General features: G+C 40.8%; 1 protein-coding gene across 3 annotated transcripts in view; it reads right to left on the bottom strand.

Moving 5' to 3' along the window:
- Positions 1-2,948: 2,948 nt before the first annotated feature.
- LOC117588625 (broad-complex core protein) overlaps positions 2,949-22,104 on the bottom strand; it is a 47,593-nt gene continuing 28,437 nt past the window's right edge. The window contains exon 8 of one of the 3 annotated variants that reach the window (XM_034280047.1): positions 2,949-5,244. In XM_034280047.1, the coding sequence (XP_034135938.1) occupies positions 4,433-5,244 (812 nt within the window). In that variant the 3' untranslated portion in view covers positions 2,949-4,432. Of the gene's footprint in view, positions 5,245-10,062; positions 10,336-13,033; positions 18,253-22,104 lie in introns of those variants that run through there. The other 2 variants (XM_034280049.1, XM_034280045.1) reach the window with 2 other exon arrangements.

Genomic DNA, 22,104 nt, shown 5'->3' with positions numbered 1-22,104 from the left:
ATCGTTTCGTATTCGAATTTTGTATTTACTTTCTTTTGTTTTCTTTTAATTTTGTTTAATGTTTTGTTTGGTTTTTTGTCGTTTTGTGATATGCGTTGCATTTTCGTCATCAATTTGTTACGCTTTTCCTCAATATTTGATTAATAATATACCCATTACATAAACGCTATTCTCATGATTTCTTTTGCATGGTTGAGCAGATACAAACAGACCCGTACACCGGACAGTGTAGCCTGCTAATAGAGTCCCAAAAAAAAGATACATTGAATAATCGTGGCCGGAGTCTATGGTACTATCTGTTTACCTTCACCTTCACTTCACCCTCGACATGGTTAGCTGCTAGTGCTGGGGAAAGGAAAGTGCTTCACTGTATATACTCTATGTGTGGTATGACTGTAAGAGTATATACTTTACATCTATTTATATCTCTAAGAATGTATGTTTAAACGAACTTTACAGCTATATGCTACATTAATATGATTCAAAATCTGCTTATTAATGGTACGAATAGGCGCATCATCTTTAACTTATTTTGGCCATGCTAAAGGAAGAAATTGTTTGTCTGTTTCTACTACTTCTACTTGGGGTTTCTTCTGGTTCTGTTACAACAAGATGATGAGATCCATCACCCAACGACATCTGGGTGGGCTATGGTTATGGCTGGTCGGGGCTTGAGCTTCTGCAGGAAACGAAATAATATAAACGAAATGATAAATGTGACTATGAAACGGTGTATCTTAATGAAGAGTATCAGTATCGTTGATACAAATGCACCCATACATTTTTCTTTTGTTTTTTGTTTTTTGTTTTTTTTTTTGCTTGATAAAATCTGTTTTATTGTGGTGTAAAATATGCCAAAACAATATAAATTTTGAATAGGTTTAGTTTCAGTACATAAACATGTTTGTTGTATAGTATATGTAGAAAGGTCACAAAAAATAATACAAAAGTTCGCATTCACAGCTTTGTTTTTTTGTTTTTTTAAATAGAATTACCTAAACATAAATTTTGTGAGATTAATTTCGTGTTTCTTCTCAGTTTTTAATAAACATAATTAACAAAATAAGAACAGCCAAAATGGAATTTCGTACAAAGAAAATGTCAAAATGTTACTTTGTCAAAAAGATGTCATAAATCACAGTTTTTGTTGCATTTGCATTATTTTTCGTTTTGTTTTTGCTTTCTCTCTTTTTTCATATTCGTTTTACTTTCCAAAAATAAAGTTAAATAAATTTAAATTTCGTATGAATAAAATAGTCCAGAATAAGCAAATATTTAATATTATATTATATTATATGTATGTCATACGGGGTTAAAACTATAAACTAAATATACAAAAAAAAAGGGGGGGGGGGGGAAGGATTAGATATAAATATTTTGATGTTGTGTAAATAAAGGAAAGACAAAAAACCATGGGTCCCCGGTGCCCTGCCATCCATTCATCTGATTTGATTCCCACTTCCCTATGCGACCACTTAAAAGTATCTGTTAGGTTTTTTGAATAAATTAATTAAGACTACGAAAACGCTTACATCAGATGTACAATGCGCATGATGCCTGCTTGCTGCTTCAGAGAACTTGGATACGTACTTCAACCTGGATGGAACTTTATTTGAACAGGAGATTCCTATCTTGATATTCCTGTTTTGTGTGTGTTTCTGTATGTCTGATTAGCATGGCACAAAGAATACTAATAACTCCGCCTATACTTTCGCCAACATTTTTGTTTCTTTCTTTTCTTTCTGCTATTAACACTGCTGCAACGGCAATGGCAACGGCTTACATGTGGTACTTGGTATTTGTTAATGCCCATTTAGTTAAACTCTGCCTTAAATGATGATATGCCTGCCCCATGACAATTTCGAGCAGTGTGAAAGTCTCGAATGCATAACTGGGGGGTTATTGTAATTGTAGTTGGTATTGGTTTGGTTTATACATAATTTGTTTTATGTATGAAATTCCTGAGACGTTCAACAGATACATATATGTACCTGTACATCTGTACGTTCGTACTTTGTGTGTATGTTTTGGCGCATATTGGGTGTTGAGTGTAAGTTTGCTTTATTTCTGATCTTACTCGATTGAGGTTTCTATGTAGAATAGCTCTAAGTGCTATGTAGATCTTTGTAAATAGTTGTTGGGTTCTTGGTCTTGGTCTTTCTGTATATGGTATGCTTAGTATGCAATAAAAAGTCGGCAGTGCAAACAGTTCACGGATGTTGCTCTTATTTTTGTGATTACCTCTGACTGACATTAACTGGCACTACTGCCTGTTGGCAGTTTATTGTTTTGATTGACATCTTTATATTTTTGTTTGTTTTCACGCTGATATTTGACTTGTTTCCTCTCTTCACTTTACACTTTGTTTTATTTAATTTTAATTTCAGAACATTTGTACTTCGCTGGTGAAAAATCACTGAGTTACTTTGCGGCTACGTTTTGTTTTAATCCTCAAAATTGCAAAAAATTCTTACAGCTCTCTCCTGTACGTGTACACACGTCATAGTGTACGCCAGTGTGGGTGTATACATATACATACATATATGTATGTATGTATTTATGTATACATATGGTAGGTATATATGGTAGTTAGTATATGGTATATACATGTATACATAAACTTTATTATAATTGTTTCTCTTTGCTTAACTCGTACGCATATACACACACGCACACACACACACACACATATGCATGTGTATATGTGCAGGTATATATATCAAAAAAATGATTTGAATTTCTGTTACTTTATTCGTCGTATATATGTATGTGTGTATATATATATGTATATATATATATATATATATATATTGTATAAGTAGAAAAAAAACGTACTTTCGCTACTACATACTTGATATTTTATCCCTGATAACGTTTTACTTCTGTTTTGTATTTGTTTTATGTTTTATGTGTTTTGTTTTGTGTTTTTTGTTTGTTACGCTTCTTCCTTTCTGCCTGATTTTTCATGTTTAACATTAGATTTGCATTAATTGTAACTTTAAACTTAAGTTCTACATTTACAATTAGGTCATTTGTTGACGAAAAAAAAAATACACACATCATCATCATCATCGTATCATTTGTTCTTAATATCTAGGGGTCTGCCTGCCGCCGATCTGAGGGTATTTTTGTTGTTGTTTTAATTGGAATTTGACTTTGTTTTTGTTTTTGTTTTTGTTTCCTTTTTTTAGAGAATGCACTGGGTGTGGGTTGTAGCTAGAGTCGCAGCAGTTGCTAAATAAACTAAAAGCTTTTGTAAAACTATGAACAAAAAAAAAACGATAGAAGACATTTTGCATGTGTCTGTTATTTGTATCTAGGTATAAACTTTTGTGGGTGTGTATGTGTGTGTGTTTTGTTGTGTTTTTTTTTGCACTTTTGGATGGGATACGGGCCCAAAGCTAGAGTTGAGACAGAGACGAAGACTGAGGCTGGCACGCAGATGGGTTTTCAGATTCAGTTTCGATTTTAGTTGCAGTTGCAGTTGCAGATTCAAATTCAATGGTCGTGATATGTGCCGTGGTATTTTGCTGCCAGCTCGTCAGTCCTTAGCTCGTCACAAACTTAGCCACAGGCGCCATCACCTCAAACAGCAAACACTTCCGCTTCCGCTAACACTTCCGCTTCCGCTTTGATGCTTCCGCTTCCGCTTCCGCTTCCGCTTAAAATATGAGTGCATTGTATATGTGTGTAGGTTTGTATGTATGTATCTAGTATAGGCATGTTTTGCTTGCTTGTGTTTTTGTGTGTGTGTGTTATAGTCCTTCGTTCTCTTCCCATTTGTTTGTTTGAACATAACTCTAATTCTAATAAGTATTCCTTCAAAACTATACGCCTGTGTTCGTCGTTCGCTTTGTGCAGCTTTCAGAGGTATTGGTTATTTGTTATTTGTTTTTTGTTTTTGTTTGTTATCATCGAAATTATTTACACGATTCTTGAGGTATTGCACACGAAGCAGCGATGTCTGGTCGTTGCTTCAAACTACTAAGTAGGTTTTTGTTTTTGTTTTTTGTTTTTTGTTTTTTGAGAGCAGCCCAAAGAACTACTAAATCTACGAAAAAAAAACTTAGATATGGGTGAGGGCTGGGTGTGTATGTATGTGTTGGCGATAATTAGAATAATAATAATTTTAATATTTATGTAACATAATTTGATAATAATAATAAAACAGTTGACGCCAAAGTATGCCTAAGCTTAGAGATACATACGCATAATAATTAATAATTAATAATTAATAATTAATAGACATATTAACTAAGATCTAGTGCAGGCGGAAAAGGGGACGCACTGACCCCTCTTCCAGTGCGAAAACAATGGGCAAAGTATTTGTAGCTGGTCTTAGGCTGCTGCTGCTGCTGCTTCTGCTGCTGGCACTGCCACCGACATTGGCAGACAGACTGATTCTCTAAAAAATTGCATTCCAACTTAGCTCCTATTGGATGCCCGGCGGCGGCTGGCCCATTTCGCTGGTGAAGTCAAACAGGCTCGTCCTTGAGTGCGACAGCGCATGATGGTGGGGCAGTGGATGCGGATGATGTCCGTGCCCATGGCCATGCCCCACCAGGCCATGCTTGATGGCCGATGTCTTGAGCAGTCGCTTGAGCATGCCGCTCGAGCCGCGATGCTGCAGGCTCTTGTGCGTCGTCAGCGAGTTCTTGGTGCGGTAGCGACGATGGCAGAACTCGCACACATACAGCGTGTCCGACTGCTCGTGCTTGTCCTGGAAGTGGCGCTTCAGCGAGTAGTAGCACGAGAAGGTGCGCCTGCAGTAGGGGCACTCTTGTGGCTCGTTGATGCCACCGCTTGTCGGTGGGGGCATGCGCAGCGGCACTTGCGGTGCTCCGGCCTGCGATTGGCCGCCAACATTTGACGAATTCGTTTGATTACCGGGACTACCATTGTTGTTGTTGTTGTTGTTGTTGTTGCCGCTGTTGTTGTTGCCGCCGCTGCTGTTGCTGCTGCTGTTGTTGTTGTTGTTGCCGCTGCTGTTGCCGCCATTGAGGCTGCCACCCATGGAGGTGGATGAGCAAATATTGCTGCCAATGCTGCTGCCCACACTGCCGGGACGCGGGGGCGACGTGGCATGACCCAGGACATGGCCATGACTGTGAAGATTGTAGACGGCTGCGGCCAGGCTGCCATTCAGCGAACTGGTGGGCGATGTCAGCGCCGTGGGTGGCGATGGCGGCGATGAGGTAGAACTTGTTGGCGAGGTAGCTGCGGATCGATTGATACTGTGCGGTCCTGCACAGGAGACAAAAAAGAGTTCAGTTAGTTGGGCTTTTGTCTTGGCTCGAATCGCATTGGATTGGACTTGATTTGGATTAAATTGTTCTAAAGTCTGAAGAAGTTTTGCTTTTGCTATAGATTTGGGTTTAAGATTTATATTGCTGTTTTGTGGTTGGTTCAGAAAATATGAAACTAAAAGTGCAAAAGTTAAAAAATGTGAAAATACATGGTAGAGAGATTTGTTTTTTGTCATTTTGGTTCGTCTCCCCCTGGCCGGGTTCGACAGGGATGGGTAGCTGGAGGTATAGGGGAGATGGAAGAGGTTTAAAATAAAATACGGTACGAGAGAGAGAGAGAGAGAGAGGAGAGAGAGAGAGAGTGAGAGAGAGAGAGAGATAGAGGGTAAAATGCTTTAATGCTCTATTTGTAGTACTAAATAATTCCTGATTTGAATTTGAGTTTGTTTTTTTTTTGCTAGCAGAAAGAGGTACAGGATAAAGCGTTATAGTATGTATCGATCTATATATATATAATGCGTGTAAATCGGTTCAAAATTGCAAAGTTTTTGCCACTACGAAACGCTAATCCGAATGATGATTCCAACTAAGTAAATCGCGAGCGAATATACAGAACGGAAACGGCTTGATTTTGCTTTTGAGGGGGAATTAATTTTGAAACGTTTCTATTTTTTTTTGTCGAGCATAACTTGGAGCTTATTGTTAAATTGATGTAGATGCGTAGGAGTAGGTGGAGTTGTTCTACGTTAGAATATTTGCTAGACTGCGTCTTTCCTATTAGAGATACATCCCCGAAACACTGCCATGACCAGGCGGCGTTCAGCGTATTCGCATGCAATTCATATTCGCTGGAAGCGCCAACTGGCCCTGACAGCGCTCTGGGATTGGTATAAAAAATATATATATATATTTTCCGACTGATCTGTACACTTTACACATGTGTTTTGTGTGTGTGTTGGCGGTTGTGTTTATGTGTGTGTGTTCTACTGTAAATACGGGGAAACTAGACTAGATTTTATATACATGGTACATACGATACGAACAAGTTACACTACTACAAACCAATGCAATAAACAGTCTGCACATGCATATGTACAATTATATATAAGAGCATGTATGTGTGGGTATGAGTTAGTGTGTGTGTGTGTGTGTGTGGGTGTATATGGACACGAACTGAAAATGTACGATAAGTAAGCAAATAATCGTCACACATGCAGGCCACAACCACGCAAGCAAAGCGAGTAACAAGTAGCGAGTAGCGAGTAGCGAGTAGCATGCAGCGTGAGCAAAATCGAAAACAAAATTAAAGCAACAAACAATTATAAATTACAAATTACAAATTACAAATTACACTACATTTAGACTGATAATCGCATTTCGAATATGAAGTTCAGATTGTGTCATTTGATTTGGTTTTGGTTTCGTTTGTTTTGGATTTGGTTTCGGTTTTGTTCAGTTTTGTTTTTGCTTTTCTTTTTTGTAACGAAATAAGAAGAATAATGTAACAGAACGAAAGGTAAAGCTAAAGGTAAGTTAATTTGTAAATAATGATTTGCAAGTAGTAAAGTTATCGGGCAGCAGCTACGATCACGCATCACGGATCACGGATCACGGATCGAGCACGGAGGAAGCGTGATGAGACTCTATTTGATTGGATTTTTATTTGTATTTGATTTGGTTGTCGGGTCCCTACCACGCAAACTTACCAAAACGAAAAGTGAAATATTTTGAGTAGTCTTGTTTCAATAGATAATATATATATAATAGTAGTTGTAGCGGCTTTGGGTTTGATCCATTATTAACGGTTTTTCTATATATTTATATTTAAATTTCATAAAGATATTCTTTATAAAGATGTATGTGGGTGGGTGGTACTCTTGCTTATTTTGTACAGTTGCATCAGAGCGGGAACAGTAGGTAGGCGATGACAAAGAGAGAGAGAGAGAGTAGCGTAGAGGTAGAGATACAGAGAAAGAAACAACAATACAAGTACTGGAAACGCAGATGCTAAGGTCAACGCTGAGTGAACAGAGGAACAGAGGATCGAACATGATCGATCAGAAGATCAAAGGTACAGAGGAAAGAGAGAATGGACTTCTAAAGGGTAGTTGGTGTGTGTGTGGGGTATTGGTGTAGGGTATGACAGAAGTCCCATCTCCTGCAACACCCTTGACTTAAGAGTACAGTACCCGGATCCACCAACGAGTGTACAAATCAAACAATAATCACAAGTTTTCATACTCGTTGCATTTGTCTTTGTGTTGCTGTAATAGTTAATATAGCTGGCGATTAGTATAGCTGCAGATATAGAGGAAAAGAGAAGCGATAGATGGATAGACAGAGCGAACAGATCAATGTTTTAGGTGCTCTACATCCTTTACTTTGGTTCATCTATCAGCTTTACAGGAGGTAGTGTTAATGTTAGCGATTAGGAGAGCGAGAGAGAGTGAGGAGAGCGAGAGCGAGAGAGCGACTACAGTAGCTAGTGTGTGGGTCGTACTTACAGGTCGCAGATGTATTCTTTTGTACATGAGTAGTAGTTGTGGTAGTAGTAGTAGTAGTGGGTCTATAACTACAGCGAGTCTAGTACAGAGTGAGAGCGAGTAGAGGCGAGTAGTGGCGAGAGGCGAGACGAGTTTCGGAGCGCGTGAGCAGGCAAAGGTTATGTTATATTTATATAGTATACATACAAGTAATTAGGTATGTGAAGGGCCAAAGCGGCGGTAGAGAGACAAGGTGATAAGATAGTACTTGCGTTGGCCAAGGCTGGCAATGCTGACTAGCTGCATATAATAGTTCTGATTATCTAGTTTGTATATAGTAGAGAAGGCACTTTTTACAGTAGACATCGATATCGCAGTTGTCTCAAGTTCAAGATACAAATATCGATTGATGGATAGTTAGTGTGTGTTTGTGAGGCACGTTGGAAAAGGATAGAGAGAGAGAATGAGCCAGAGGAAAGACTATAGCAAGAGATAGATGGAGGTAGAGTTGCAGTGAGAGTGAGAATGAGCAATAGAGAGCAGACTGCTGAGAGAGAGATAGGAGAGAGAGTGAAGGAATAGATTGCGTGTTAGAGCGATAGGCCATGAGAGAAGGAAGATAGAATGCTGTAATGTTACTAACTACGTATCTTCTCGTTTTTGTTTATTTTGGATATTTTGACTACCAATGTAGTTTAAGATGTTGGGCTAACCTTTAGCAAGCGCGTGATCTTGTACTTTGACTGACTAACGAGTAGCGGTTAGCTGGTAGCGTGTAGCGAGTACCGAGTACCCCCAACTACCGTGTTAAAGTTGCAGCAGCTGTGGCGCTGTGTTGGTGGCTTGGCTCGAATATCAGCTCTCTCACATCTTTCCGATGGTTTATTTTTTTGTTTGGGCAAGACTCTTGGGTGGGGTGTAGGCTGTATTTTTGATTTCTTGGCTCTCTTGATCTCACGCTTCACTCGACAAAATTGTGTTTTGTTGTTGTAGCTGTTGTTGTTGTTGATGTTGTTGTTGATGTTGATGTTGTTGTTGTTGTTGTTGCCGATGAGCCAAAACCATGCCATGCCCTGCCCTGCCACGCCACGCCACGCCACGCCACGACGTTGTTACAGCAACATTTATAGCACTAAGCACAAGATCGACCGGCAAACTGGGACTTACATTTATGATTATTATGTGTGTGTGTGTTTTATTTAATTAATTTATTTATTAATTATATGTCTTCGAATTATATATATATATGTATAGATATATTTCTTTTGCTTTATAAATGTATATGTGTGGAAGAAAGCACGTTCTCTGTTTCTGTTTCTGTTTCTGTTTATGTTTTTTGTATTTTGTTTTGTCCAAGGTCTAATAAGGAAATTACGTAGTTACGTTCAGTATTCAGTATTTAGAAAGGCAACTTGTGCAAAAAAAAAACAAAATAAAACCGAGCTCTAATTGTAAAATTGACTACGAGTACGTTGTATGAGGTATAAGGTATAAAGAAGGCCACAGAGTGTATAAACATATGTCATCAAATGTTTATCATTTTCATAATGGTCCATAGGCATGAGTTGTGAAAAAGTCAGCAAGTCTACTACGTTTAGGTCGCGATCATCGATGTACATGAAGTTCTAATCTAAAGTTCTACAACTGTGTCCTAAAAGTGCTCCAAATAATTTCATTTCCTACACCTAAACTTAATGTCTAATGTCTTTTTTTGTTCGTTAATATGCGTTTAATCTATATTCTTTTTCTTTTCCGCTCTCACGTGTATTTTCCTCTCATATTCATATATGTCATCGTTTTTTTGTAGGGCATCTCTCTCTCTCTCTCTCTCTCTCTCTCTCTACATATGTATAATACGGTTTCGTTTCTTCTTTGTTCGTCTTGTATAATAGGCTTGTAAGTTATGTATGTATATTTGTATGTTCTGTATATATATCACTACAAATGGCATTGCTTTAAGTTAATTAGTTTTAGTTTTGAGTTGCAGTTTGAGTTGGGATTCTAGATCTAGATGCTCGAGGTGGCAATGGAAGTGCCCCCGTGACTACTGCCATTACCGCTGATCGTCTCGGATCGCTGATACAGATAGTAGTCGTAGAGTGTCATGATTTGTCGCTGCTGTATGAGCAGCTGGTACTGGTCATTGAGTCGCTTGGGATAGGCCCCACCTAAACCTAAGCCAGGATCATGGGCTGTCATGTCAGTTGCAGTTGTAGTTGCAGTTGCATTTAAAGTCGGTGTCATTGTCATGTTCGTATTCGTATTCGTATTCGTGGTTGTATTTATGTTTGCTTTCTTTGCTGTTATTTGCTGTGGCACCTGGCTGTTGGCCGTGCCCGGCAATGTTGTTAAATCTCAGATTGACGAATTGAATTGATTATAGAGCTTGATGTCCTTCATTTCCATTTCACCAGGTCGCGACTTGTGATAGGTATAAATGTGCGTCATGAGCGAGTTGCGCGAGCAATAAACCCGCTCGCAGATGGCACAACGATATTCCTCTTGGCGCACGGCGTGCTTGTCGGCAATGTGGCGCTTGAGGGAGGCTTTCGAGCAGAGGAGCTTACCGCACAGCTGACATGAGAAGAGTTTCTTGGGCGAATTTCCTGTAAATTGGTTGTGGATTTTTGCATTTTGGTTGGTATTTGGTATTTTTGTACTAGTAGAGTTCTTCAAATGGTTTTTTTTGTTTTTGTTTTTGGTTTCTACAAGTTTTGTTTACGCTATTTTACTTTTCATTTTTGAGTTTCGTTTGGTTCTCGTATACTCATTCTATTTATTCTTACTGCTAAAATGTTGAATGGGTTGTGTGTGTGTGTGTGTGTGTGTGTGTGTGCGTTCTGCATGGAATGCAGTTCACATATACGTAAATATGTTGGTATTTCGTCATCCGCAAGTGCGCGGAGTGTGGAGTACCAAAAACAGAGTGGGTCGGGGTTGGGCGGCGGCGGTAACAAAAACTGCATATGTCTGTGTGTCTTGGCATATGATGATGGCAAAGGGACATTAACAAATAACATTACATGTACATACATAACGGAAAAAAATAGTAATTATAAAGGTACACAAAATAACCAACACAGTCGATGTGCATGGGGCGCATGGGACCTAGCACCTGGAACCTGGCACCTGGCACCTGGCACGCGGGCATCATACGATTCGATGCCGCGCACACAGGAGCAGATGCAGGTAGGCGGTGGCGGCGCACACACACACACATAACTGGCGGCTGGGTGTTATCGACTTAACAGTTAACAGTTACGGTTATCGGTTACGGTTATCGGTTATCGGTTATCAGTTACCGCATGGGGTTGGAGCTTGGTGCTGGGAGTGTTTTGGGTTGGGAACTGAGGCAGGCCTGTGGGTGTTGGGGGTGGGGTGAATGCAGCGATCGTGTGTAAGGAGGTAGCAAATGGGACTCAACAAAACAACCCTCGTAGAACAGATATCGAAGACGCCAAACAGCAGCTAGGGAGGGGATTTCTGGAAGGGTGTTGACATGATGTAATGTGATGAGATATCTACCATAAACCTTTATAACCAAATTCGATGGCCACACCACAGCTGATACAAGATCCAAAGACAGCGACACTCCCCGGGCGGAGGCAACCCCAAAAGAGACGGGTTAAAGGGGGGGAGGGGGCTGGGTGGTTGCTTGGGTCAATGGGTCAAAGACAGAGGTCAGAGGACAGAGGGCAAAGACAAAGAAAGAAATCGTCAGCACGTACAGTTGTTCACTTATATACATTCTATTTATTTAAATAATAACACGATATCGGTTTGTTCTTTTTTTTGTTTTTTCGTTTTTCCTTTTTTTTAAATTATGAAAATATTTTTCATATTCTTCTTAGTTGTTTGAGGGTGTGGGTGTGTCAGTTGTGTGTGTGTCTGTGTGTGCTTCCATCTTGCATAGTTTTGATCTTAATAAAACTTTCCTTACGATTTTATGAATTTGTTTTACGAAATAAATGGGGGTTTTCCTTCTGTTTCTGTTTTCAGTTGGATTTTTGGTGTGTTTGGTTTTGCTTTTGCTTAGAGTTGTGTCTAGTCGACATTTACATGAATATAAATTAGTAATTATTTAAACGTTTTTTTGTTCTCGTTTGCTACTTGGATGTATGCAAGTGTGCGTTGCCTATTAGCGCAGACTGTGTGCTTATATACAGAGCTGTGTACGTACAGGAGACACGAAATGTACATTTTTCTTACCAATCTAAGAGGGGGGTCAAAAAACTGAATTGTTTTACTGTTTTGCATTTGCAGAAGAATGATTCGATTTGATTCGAAATGTGGTATTGTTACGGGAAGGGGGATATTGTAATGGGTATTTGGTATTGTTAATGGAATTATTACTAGCTCTATAAGTATTGGGTTCTGTATTGGAGAACTGGGTTTTTGATTCTATCTGGCCCGCAACGCAACGAAACGGAACGAAACGGAACGGAACGGAACGGTGTTTCATTCCAAACGGTTCTATTTCTATGTTTATTCCAATTGTTGGGTTGGTTGTTTGGTTGTTGGCATCCTCCGATTTGCTATTTGATTCGACGTTTGTAGTATGCTTGTATGTATTTATTTCTATCCATGAATAGGTAGTTACTGTTTACTATGTATTTACTGTACGGTACTGCACGGTACTTGTATCTTGTATCTTGTATCTTGTATCTGGTAGTTACTGTAGTTTTGAGTTTATTTCTTATATATTCGCGTATTGTAATTGTAATTGTATTTTGTAATTGTAAGCTTTTATGTGGCTTGGAGCTAATGGTTCATTGGATAATACGGTATTTGAGTATGCTTATATAACTGCCAAGGGGCTGAGTGGAGTGAGGGGTGTGGTGGATGGGTGAAGAGGGTTAATGGCAAACAAAAGTACTCATATACATATTTAGTAAATACATTGAAACGGATCAACTATTCGGCTTATTCGGGTAATCTGTGTTTGTTTTTATCTTGTTCGGTATTCGGTATTCGGTATTTGGTATTTGGTTTATCGTTTATCGTTTATCGATTTCTTACTGCTTGCTATCGATCATATCGTTCGATCTCTTACTGTTTGCTATCTGGGGGAGTAATCAATATGCTATTTGTAGTTAAATGGTTTACGGTTAGTTTAATCATTTCTCAGCTTAGTTTTAGGTTTATCCTGTTCGATTCTGTTTGTCTGGGTCTCTGGGTCTGTGTCTGTCTGAGTATCTGAGAAAGTATCTGATGACGTTTTTTTTTTTGGTTTACATCAAATGTACACACAAACAACATTTAAAGTGCGCAGCTGCTGCTATTCATAGTATTCATACTGCTGTGTTTTACAATTTACATTTACATTTCCATTTATTGAACGTAATAAAAAAAACGATGTGACATTGCAGAGGTCCGAGGATGAGCCGGCTAAGGCCAGACTCCCCGTTTAGTAGTAGTAGTAGTAGTTGTAGTTGTAGTTGTAGTACAAGGAAGCTGTTTACTCGTGTAAATAACAAATATATTGGTAGATATGGCATTGCATATGGAGATCCTCCTCGGGTACTCTCCGTGTATGGGAGGGGTGGGCTGGGGGCATAACAAATCAAGGGTGTTGGGTGTTGGGTTTCGGGTTGTCTTAAAATTAGATACAGATATAGATATAGTTGTTTGTTGTGTATATGTGGTAGTAGTACATTAAGTATACTCGTATTTGCATAAGCTTAATAAATCAATCAATTTGGTATCAAAACACGTAACTGAGTAAACGTTTTTCAGACTTTTTCTTTTTCGCTTGCCAAAAATATAAAAATTATTGGAAATATACATAAATATATATTTGCTTTGCCGCCACACATCCCCCCTGCGAACAGAGCTGTGGGGTTGCTAGGAGGGGTGTGGGGGTACGTACACTAGGTGGTAATCAAAAATAAGTTTATATAAAAAATAAAATTCGACTATACTCGCACACAACGTCGTTCCACGTTCCACGTTCCACGTTACTCGATCCTTGATCCTCCTCTCTGTATGTAAAGATACATCAACTTCGTTCGGCCTGTGGCTTTTACTTTTAACTAAAAGGCTACAGCTACAGCTCCTTCCTCTATTACCTAAAGTCCCCCCCACATCTCCCCATATCCTTTCCCTAACGCTATTGACCACGGTATGAAAATTGCACGCTCTTAAATAATAAGGCCTTTCCCGCCTTGCGATCCGATTCGGTCTCCTTCCATCCGATCAGATATCCGATTATTCGATCACTCGGTTTGTGTGTAGTCCGTAGTTCTTAGTTTTGCCCTTTCTCTAAAGTTCTACTTCAAAGGATCATCAGTCTCATTTAAATCAATGTAAAAAGGATGCAAAAATGCGACAAAAGTAAAGGGGCTAAATTTTGATTATTCTGCCAATTGGAAAATATATATTTAATATTTATATTTATAAAAAAAAAATCGATTAACTGAGGGCCCAAAAACAATTGTATTGTTCAAGTAATCAGTTGATCAAGTAAATCGAATCATTTATCGATAGTCGATGAGAGTCGTTCATCGTTTAGTTTAGTTTTTGTTTAATCGGGCTCAACGGTGTCTAAAACCTAGTCAGTCCTCATGAGATAACAGCTCCAATGAACAAAACCCTACGACAACAAAATATACAGTGCCCCCAAATCGATGTGCAGCTTCAGTGGTCGCCCAATCGTTAATCAAGTAAAGCATTTATCAATATCCGAATATTGTTTATCGGGCTAAAGGCAGCCTAAAACCTAGTCAGTCCTCCTCCAATGATTAAAAGCATACGACAAAAAATATACAGTGCCCCCCTCCCCGATTCGATCTCTAAATAAACTTTAGCGGTTTGCTTGTCCTACATCCTAACCCTGGTCCGGGTCCTGGTCCTGGTCCTGGTCCTACTACTGCTCCTGTTACTGCACCTCTCCTCACTGGAAATGTTCCCTCATGAAATTAATGTTTTCCCCTTATGCTTGTGGTATGCGTTATGCTGCTGAGTCCATAGTCTTAGTAGGTATATAATATGCATATTCATATCCATATCCATATATCGTATTCATATGCGTATTTATATATGTATAGTTATAGCTATATGCAGACACATCATATCGTACCTATTGGTAATGTATTCGTAGACATATACAAAAAAAAAACCGTATGACACACACATATTGTATATATAGTACATATATAGTTTTACTTATGATCTAGAGTTCATATTGTTTCTGGTTCAGTGACCTTTTTTCTACTCATTTGATGAATATTTTTAGTGGCTGCTACATTTACACATATGTATTTATGCATGTATGTTTGCTGCTTGTATTACATATAGATCTCTGATATCTTACTATAATACATACAAAAATAACAAAAAACAAAAAAAAAAGTTTGTTTTTAGTGGTTTTCTTTTTCTTTTTGTGTGTGGATCTACTGAGAAGAATGGTTGTACGGAGAAGAAGTTTCTTTTGTTTTTGTTTGGGGTTACGGGGCTGGTAGAGGGTGGTCAAGGATCGAATGTTTGGCGCATTGCACATTGATGGGTGGATGGGGATTGGATGATCCTTGGGTGGCATCCGCATCTGTAACTCTGGATCTCAGGATCTCTGGATAATGAGTGGAAGGATGATGACGGTCTGACGATCCTCGTTGGGTAATACTCAGGGGGTTTGCGTGTGCTTCAATATGAATGCGTGCATGTGTGTGTGTGTGTGTGCTTGTTTGTGTGTGTGTGTGTGTGTGTGGATGTGGGTTAACAGTCTTCAATCCGTGTGTGCTCCAAAGGTATCCTTGTTTGCTCCTTTCTCCTTTATGCTTTCTCCTAGCCTAGTTCTAACGACCATCCAAACCTCTCTATTCGCATCCCAATTTGGGATATGCGACACAAAAAAAAATGCTTATATTGTATATGTATCTATACGTTTTTATCCTGCCCCAGGATTCCAGCGCGATTCCTACTCTTTGTATATGCTTGTTCCTCCTCCGTGTCGTCGTTCTTCCTTTTTTTCCTTTCTTTTAGATGTATCGTATGTATTGTATATAGCGTATATATATCATAAAAGACTTTTGTTTTTGCTTGCTTTATAATCAAGTCGTAAATAATCACAGTTTTTCCATTTGCCTAAAAATGTTTTTGTTTTTGTTTCCTTTCGTTTTTCTCTCGTTCTCGTTCTCTGTTTCTTTTTGTTTTTGTTCTCTCCTCTCGTTACACGCTCTCGCTATAGCTATCGCTCTCGTTTCTTGTTCTTTGTTCTTTGTTTTCGTATTTTTGTTCTTGCCGAAAAAGTCTTTGAATTTTCCGCTATGTGAGATCCGAAATACATATGTACGTGGTAGTGTTAGTAGTAGTAGTTCTACAAAATTCTCGCTTGTGCTGCTGCATCATCATCATCAATGAATGATCCTGGAGAAGGTGGTTATCATTTTGTAATGCTCTGCTCCTTCTAGTTCTTCGTGTCGGTCGGTCGGTTCTTCTTTCCTCTGCTCATCTTTCATCTCTTTTTGCGTGGTGGCTGGGTGTGTGTGCGTGTGTGTGTGTGTGCCTGTGTGTGTGTGTGTGTGTGTAGGTGCCCAATCCTTCTCGTTGTGTCCTCTCCTCTCCACTGATTTTTCTGTAGCATATATTTCTGCGCCGCGCTTATTGATCTAATAAATTCATACGTTCATAGGGATTCTGATGCTGATGCTGGTGCTGGTGCGGGTGTGGGGGATGCGTGTGCGGATGCGGATGCGGCAACTGATGCGGATGCTGGTGGGACAACTGATGCGAATGCGGATGCTGATGGTGATGCTGCTGCTGGTGGGCCGACAAATGGGGCGGCAGATGGTGGCTGAGCTGTTGCTGCTGCTGCTGCTGCTGCTGCTGCTGATGGAGTTGCATTGCCGCTGCAGAAAAGCCGCCCGCACCACCGCCACCACCGCCGGCTCCGCCCGAGTGGTCCAACTGCGTGAGGTCAACGGTTGGTGTGCTGCCAGATCCCGATCCGTATGGCTCACCGCCCCCGACTGGGGAAGCACCCGTGCCCGGTGGTCCCGCAGCAGCTGCTGCTGCCGCCGCCGCCGCTGCAGCCGCTGCCGAGTTGTTGAGCGCAACGTGGAACAGCTGCTGCAATAATTGATGCTGATCTTATAAGAAGTCAATGCACGGCTTGACAATGCCCGGCGACGACTGTTGCTGCTGCTGCTGGTGCGCCGCCGCCAGCTGAAGCGTTGAGCTGGCCGTGCCCCCGGCCACAGCCGCTGCACCCACAATGGGCGAAAGCAGAAGCTCGGCAGCAGCGGCGGCCGCAGCTGCGGCGGCTGCCACCGCATTGCCACCAGCACCACCGCCACCGCCGCCACCCACTGACACGCTGTTATTGGCCGCTGCCGCTGCAGCGCTCAGGGAGCTCAGGGACTGATGGAGACGGCTGCCCGGGCTACCGGCCTGGCCGACACCGACACCGCCCACGCCTGCGCCATGATGGAAGTACGAGTGATGGTTCTTCTGGCGTCGGTGGTAGATGCTCTTGTGGTTGTTCAGCGAGTTGAGGGTGCGGAAGACCTTGTGGCACAGATTGCAGACGGCGTTGTTCAGCGGCTGCAGATGCTGTTGCTCCTTGTGCCGCTTCAGTGTGAGCTTGGTGCTCAGCAGCTTGCCGCAGACATCGCATCGGTGGCACGCATTCAGCGGCAGGGGCAACAGCAGCCGATTGGCCTGTGCCACATCGCTGGCCCTCACGGACGACAGCAGACTTCCCCCAGGCCCGCCGGCGGCCGAGCCGCGACCGCCACCGCTGCTGCCGGCGGCAGACGACGGAGACAGCGAGGCGCGTCGGTGGTGCAGCAAGTGATGATGCTCGAGCGGTGATCCCGCCCTAGCCAGGGCATGGGCATGGGCAGCATGCGCATGGGCATGGGCATGGTGGGCGGCGGCTGTCAGCTCGTGGTGCGTGGCATGCAACTGATGGTGGCTGGGCAGCAGCGATAGCGGATGCTGTCCGAAATGTGAGTGATGCGATTGCGGCGGTGGCAGCGGCGGTGACGATGGTCCCGATCCTGTGCCCGGCGGCTCAAGGTCCCGCTCACGGTCCAGCGATCGTTCTCGCTCCCGCTCCCTCTCCCGCTCGCGCTCCCTCTCCCGCTCGCGCTCTCTCTCCCGCTTGTGATAGGCCTGGGGTGATGGCGAGGGTGTGCCCACATGCCCATCAGTGACGCCGCCATGCGAGGAGCGTGAGAGGCTTTCCCTTTCGTGGGCGAGTAGCTTGCTGCTGCTGCCAACGCTGCTGCTATTGCGCTGTTGTTGTTGTTGTTGCTGTTGTTGTTGTTGTTGTTGCTCTTGTTTCAATTGCTGTTGTTGTTGCAGGTGCTGTTGTTGCTGTTGCTGTTGTTGTTGTGGATTATGTTGTGTGGAATGATGTTGTTGTTGGAGGAGGTGGTGTTGTTGTTGTTGTGATGATTGTTGTTGGTCTACTTGTTGTTGTTGTTGTTGTTGGTTGTTGCTACTACTATTACTAGAAGGATTGCCACTACCGCCGGGCACTATGACGCCGCCGAGTAGGCTGCCACCACCGGTGCTGCCACCTAAACACGGTCATATAGAGGGAAGAGAAGAAAAAAAGAGACAATAGTGACTTTTCTGTATAATTGACTTTGTTGTTATTTATTTGTTGTTGTTGTTGTTGTTGTTGTTGTTGTATTTGTATTTGTTTTTGTTTGTTTCGTATTTGTTTTGTTTGTTGTTTCGTTTTGTCTCTGTTTTTGTAGGTGTTTTCTGAATGTTTTACTGTCTGTTTTTGTGCGTCCTTTTTTTTGTGAGCGTTGCTTCTGTCAGTGTTGTAAATGTTTGTGTTTGTTGGGTTTTTTGTTTGTCGCTTCTTTTATATTTGTTGTCTCTGGTGTGGAGTGGTGTCCTGTGTTTGTCTTGTCTGTGTTTGTTTGTTGTCTACGTTTCTGTTGCTGTTTCTGTCTCAGTGCATGTTTCTCTTGTCTGTGTTTTCTGTTTGTTTTTGTTTGTTTGTTTACTTTTATAACACTAACAAATCCAGGCTCAAAACAATGTAAAATGTTTGCTAATTTTTTAGTTTTTTTTTTATAATATTGGTTTTTGTTTTCCTTTCTTTTACTTGTACTTTCGCTTGTTCTCTCTCTCTCTTTAATGTTTCTCTCTTTTTACGGAGTGTGGAGCTCGCTCATTTTTCGAATGGTTTTTTTCGATTTTAACGAAGAAATTTGTTCAAAAAACGCTGTGCTGATACTTCGATTCAGATTTCAGATTCGGTTTGCAATTTCGCATTTTCGATTTTCGAATTTTTTGGTTGGTTTTTTTTCTGGTTTCCCAAAGTTGTGGGACAAAACGCATGGAAATAAAATAGGAATAAAAACGGTTTTCTTTTTGGTTTTTTCTTTTTTTTGTTGACTGTTTGTGGTTGTTGGCTGTGGCTAGTTTTTTTGTGATTTGTTCATTTGTTCAAATACGAATTGGAAAGGTTCTCAAGAGCTTAACTTGAGGCAAGCTTGGCATCGCTTCGATTCGCTTCGATTTGATTCGGATTTTTGGAATTCGAGATTGCCTTGCGGCGACTCTCGCCTTCTGGGCTGCTGCTGATGACAGTTGCAGCTGCAGACCAGCTGCCGCTGCCACTGCCACCTGCCACACACAGTGCCATTTTGGTGGCATAACTTTTGTTGTTTGTTTAAATTTGTCGTTTGGATAATTTTGGTGGTGGTTGTAACCAATTGGGTGTGTGAATATCGATAATTTCGTGGATGATTTTTAAAACCAATTTTTGTTCGATCTCGATTTTTTGAATTCGATCTCAATTTTCTGTGAATTTTCTCAATTGTTTGTTAAGTTTTTTTTTTTAGCAAAATTTTGAAACATTTGTTTTTGGCCTGATTGATTTGTTGTATGTATAAAAATGTTTTTAGTATTATTTTTTTTTTTTTGATTTTGTTCTCTTGTTTGTGGGTTATTTTTCGATTTCTTTCTCTCTTTTGTGGTCGCAAGTTGTCAATTTTTTTTTTCTTGCGGTTTTTGTCACTAGTGTCTCTTTTTTTTTCTTTCTTTCTTTTTCTCAAACTCAATCGCAGCACCGTTTGCCTGTTGGGCTTTTGGCTTTGGTTGTGGATATGGTGCGGGGTTCGGTTTGGCGCTTGGTGGTGGGGGGATTGGTTAAAAACGAACCAAAACGTGCTCGGGATAGGGATTGGGGGTATGGCTGGGCAGGGTCAGGGGTCACACTTAGTGTACAAGGCTTCATCGAATTGGTTTGATTTGGTTTGGTTTGGTTTGGTTTATGTGTGCGGCGGGGGTATTGATGTTGTTTAGGGGCTGTGGGGGTCTGGGTCCGGGGCTTCTCTTAGTTTCAGATACTTAGCATTTTTGTTAAACGGCTGCTGCTGGCCTGCCGATGATGGTGGTGGTTGGGAGGCAGGGAGGGATACGCACAGGAGGCGGGTGGCGGGTTGTTTGGGATAAGTATTAGTATTAGTTATTGTAATTGTTGTTGTTTTTGCTTTCAGGGGGGTGCTTAAAGTAAATGGGGGGGGGGAGGTAAGGCACGACTTATCTCACGACTGCCTGGATACTCAGGTTTGTATGTATGTATGTATGCAAGGCGGGTGTGTATGTGGGTGGGGGGGAACTGCATTTGATTGGGTTGGGGGTGGGGGGGGGTTGTTGTAGTTCAGAGTTCAGTTCGATTCAGTTCGGAACACACACATACGCAAGGAGCGAAACAACGTCGGGCGGGGAGGGAGCGAGACAGAGCCAAAAATCTTGCACCATCTTCTAGCTAAAAGTGTTTGTAGATATGTATCGTATGTTTGTATGTATGTTATGGCAATGTTATGATGATAAGATAACCAGAGATTACGAAAGAGACAGAGGGAGAGAGAGGGGTGGTGGGGGTGGGTGGTTTTCGATTTATTCTTCTGTTTCACAACGGGGAGAAGGGGTTGACGCCTCGATTGACATGCATACAACACTGAGTGAATGGATGGTGAATGGAGAGCGCAGTAGTAGTAGTTGTGAATAAAGTGAGTGGATTGGAGTGTGTTAGTGAGTAGAGTGAATAGAATGAGTGGGGTTGGGGGGGTATGGAGTGCCTCAACTCGGAGGCCAATCAATCGATCGATCTCATGTTGTTCTTCTTGTGGTAAATGAAATATTTTCCCTCTTCATGTGTAGACATTTATTCGTAATTAATTCATGAATTGTTGTAAAGAATCGTTAGTGGGTGGTTGTTTACCGCAGTAATCGCTTCGTATTTATACATATAGATTTTCATTTATTTATTGCAATTTTGATTCATCTTTTTTTTTTTTTTTTTAGTTTTTTTTTCTTCTTTTTTTTGCAGCTTGTTTCATAATAGTTCTTAAGTGTACGGATAATGGGGGCTGGTATTTATGTATATTTAAAAGGTGTATGGTTATGGGTTCTGTTATCTTGCATCTTGCTTCATTCTCCTTCAATCCTTCTTTCAACTCTTAAGCAAATTCTAATAATTAACGAACACAGGTGTACTCTTGAAAAGTATCCGGTCAAAAGATTGTAATTAATATTCGCATATCTTACGCATTACAAAATACACAATAAATTTGAGAAAAAAAAATCATATATAGTACTAAACATTTTTGTTTTGTTTTTTGTATCCTTAAATCTATTCATATGCATCGTGATTCGTGTGTGTGTGTGTGTGTGTGTGTTTATGTGTGTGTGTGTGTGTGTGTGTTTGCTTTGTTAATTTCTTAAGCCCTAAACTATTCAGAGAATCTGTTAATTATATTTAGTTTATTATCGTAAAGATCTTTGCAATTGGTCGGTCGTTCGGTCGGTCGCTCTCCCTATCGCTCGGCGCTTCTTCTTTCTCACATACACATCCATGCATGGGCGTGTGTGTGTGTGTGTGTGTGTGTTTATATATACTCTCTAACTCTCTAACTCTTCAACATTATATATATATTTTATATATTTCTTTATGTAAATTTAAGTGTACAAAAAAAAACACTGTATCTTGGTCTTTATATTAAGTGTAAAAAAGAGAGTTAATAATTCGTAACATCATTATCCTTTATCCTTTATCCTTCATGCTCTCCATCCCATCCAAAGTTGCATCTCCTTTTGTTTGTTTTTTGTAATATTTCTTTCATATTTTATTGGTTTAAATTCTATTTAGTTAAAGCCATTTCGAAGAATTCACTACGGGGCACACACCTCTCTGCCTTGGGCTCTACACTACAACATTGCTCCTGCCTTCCTTCCGTCCGTCCTTCTTTAAGGGTTATTTAGATTATATATAGCTAACGAGAAGAGACTGTGTTGAAAAAGGTTGTTGGGTGTTTGGGGTAATAACTACTAGTAGTACTTATCGATTTGCAGTATAAACTGTGTATCCTTGTGTGTGCTTAGCAAACTACCAAAAAAAGCAACTC

This window comes from Drosophila guanche, unplaced genomic scaffold, assembly GCF_900245975.1.
Source record: "Drosophila guanche unplaced genomic scaffold, DGUA_6, whole genome shotgun sequence".
In the NCBI taxonomy this organism is placed as follows: Eukaryota; Metazoa; Arthropoda; class Insecta; order Diptera; family Drosophilidae; genus Drosophila; species Drosophila guanche.
The sequence above is the reverse complement of the archived record's forward strand: the minus strand, read 5'-3'. Positions and strand labels throughout refer to the sequence as shown.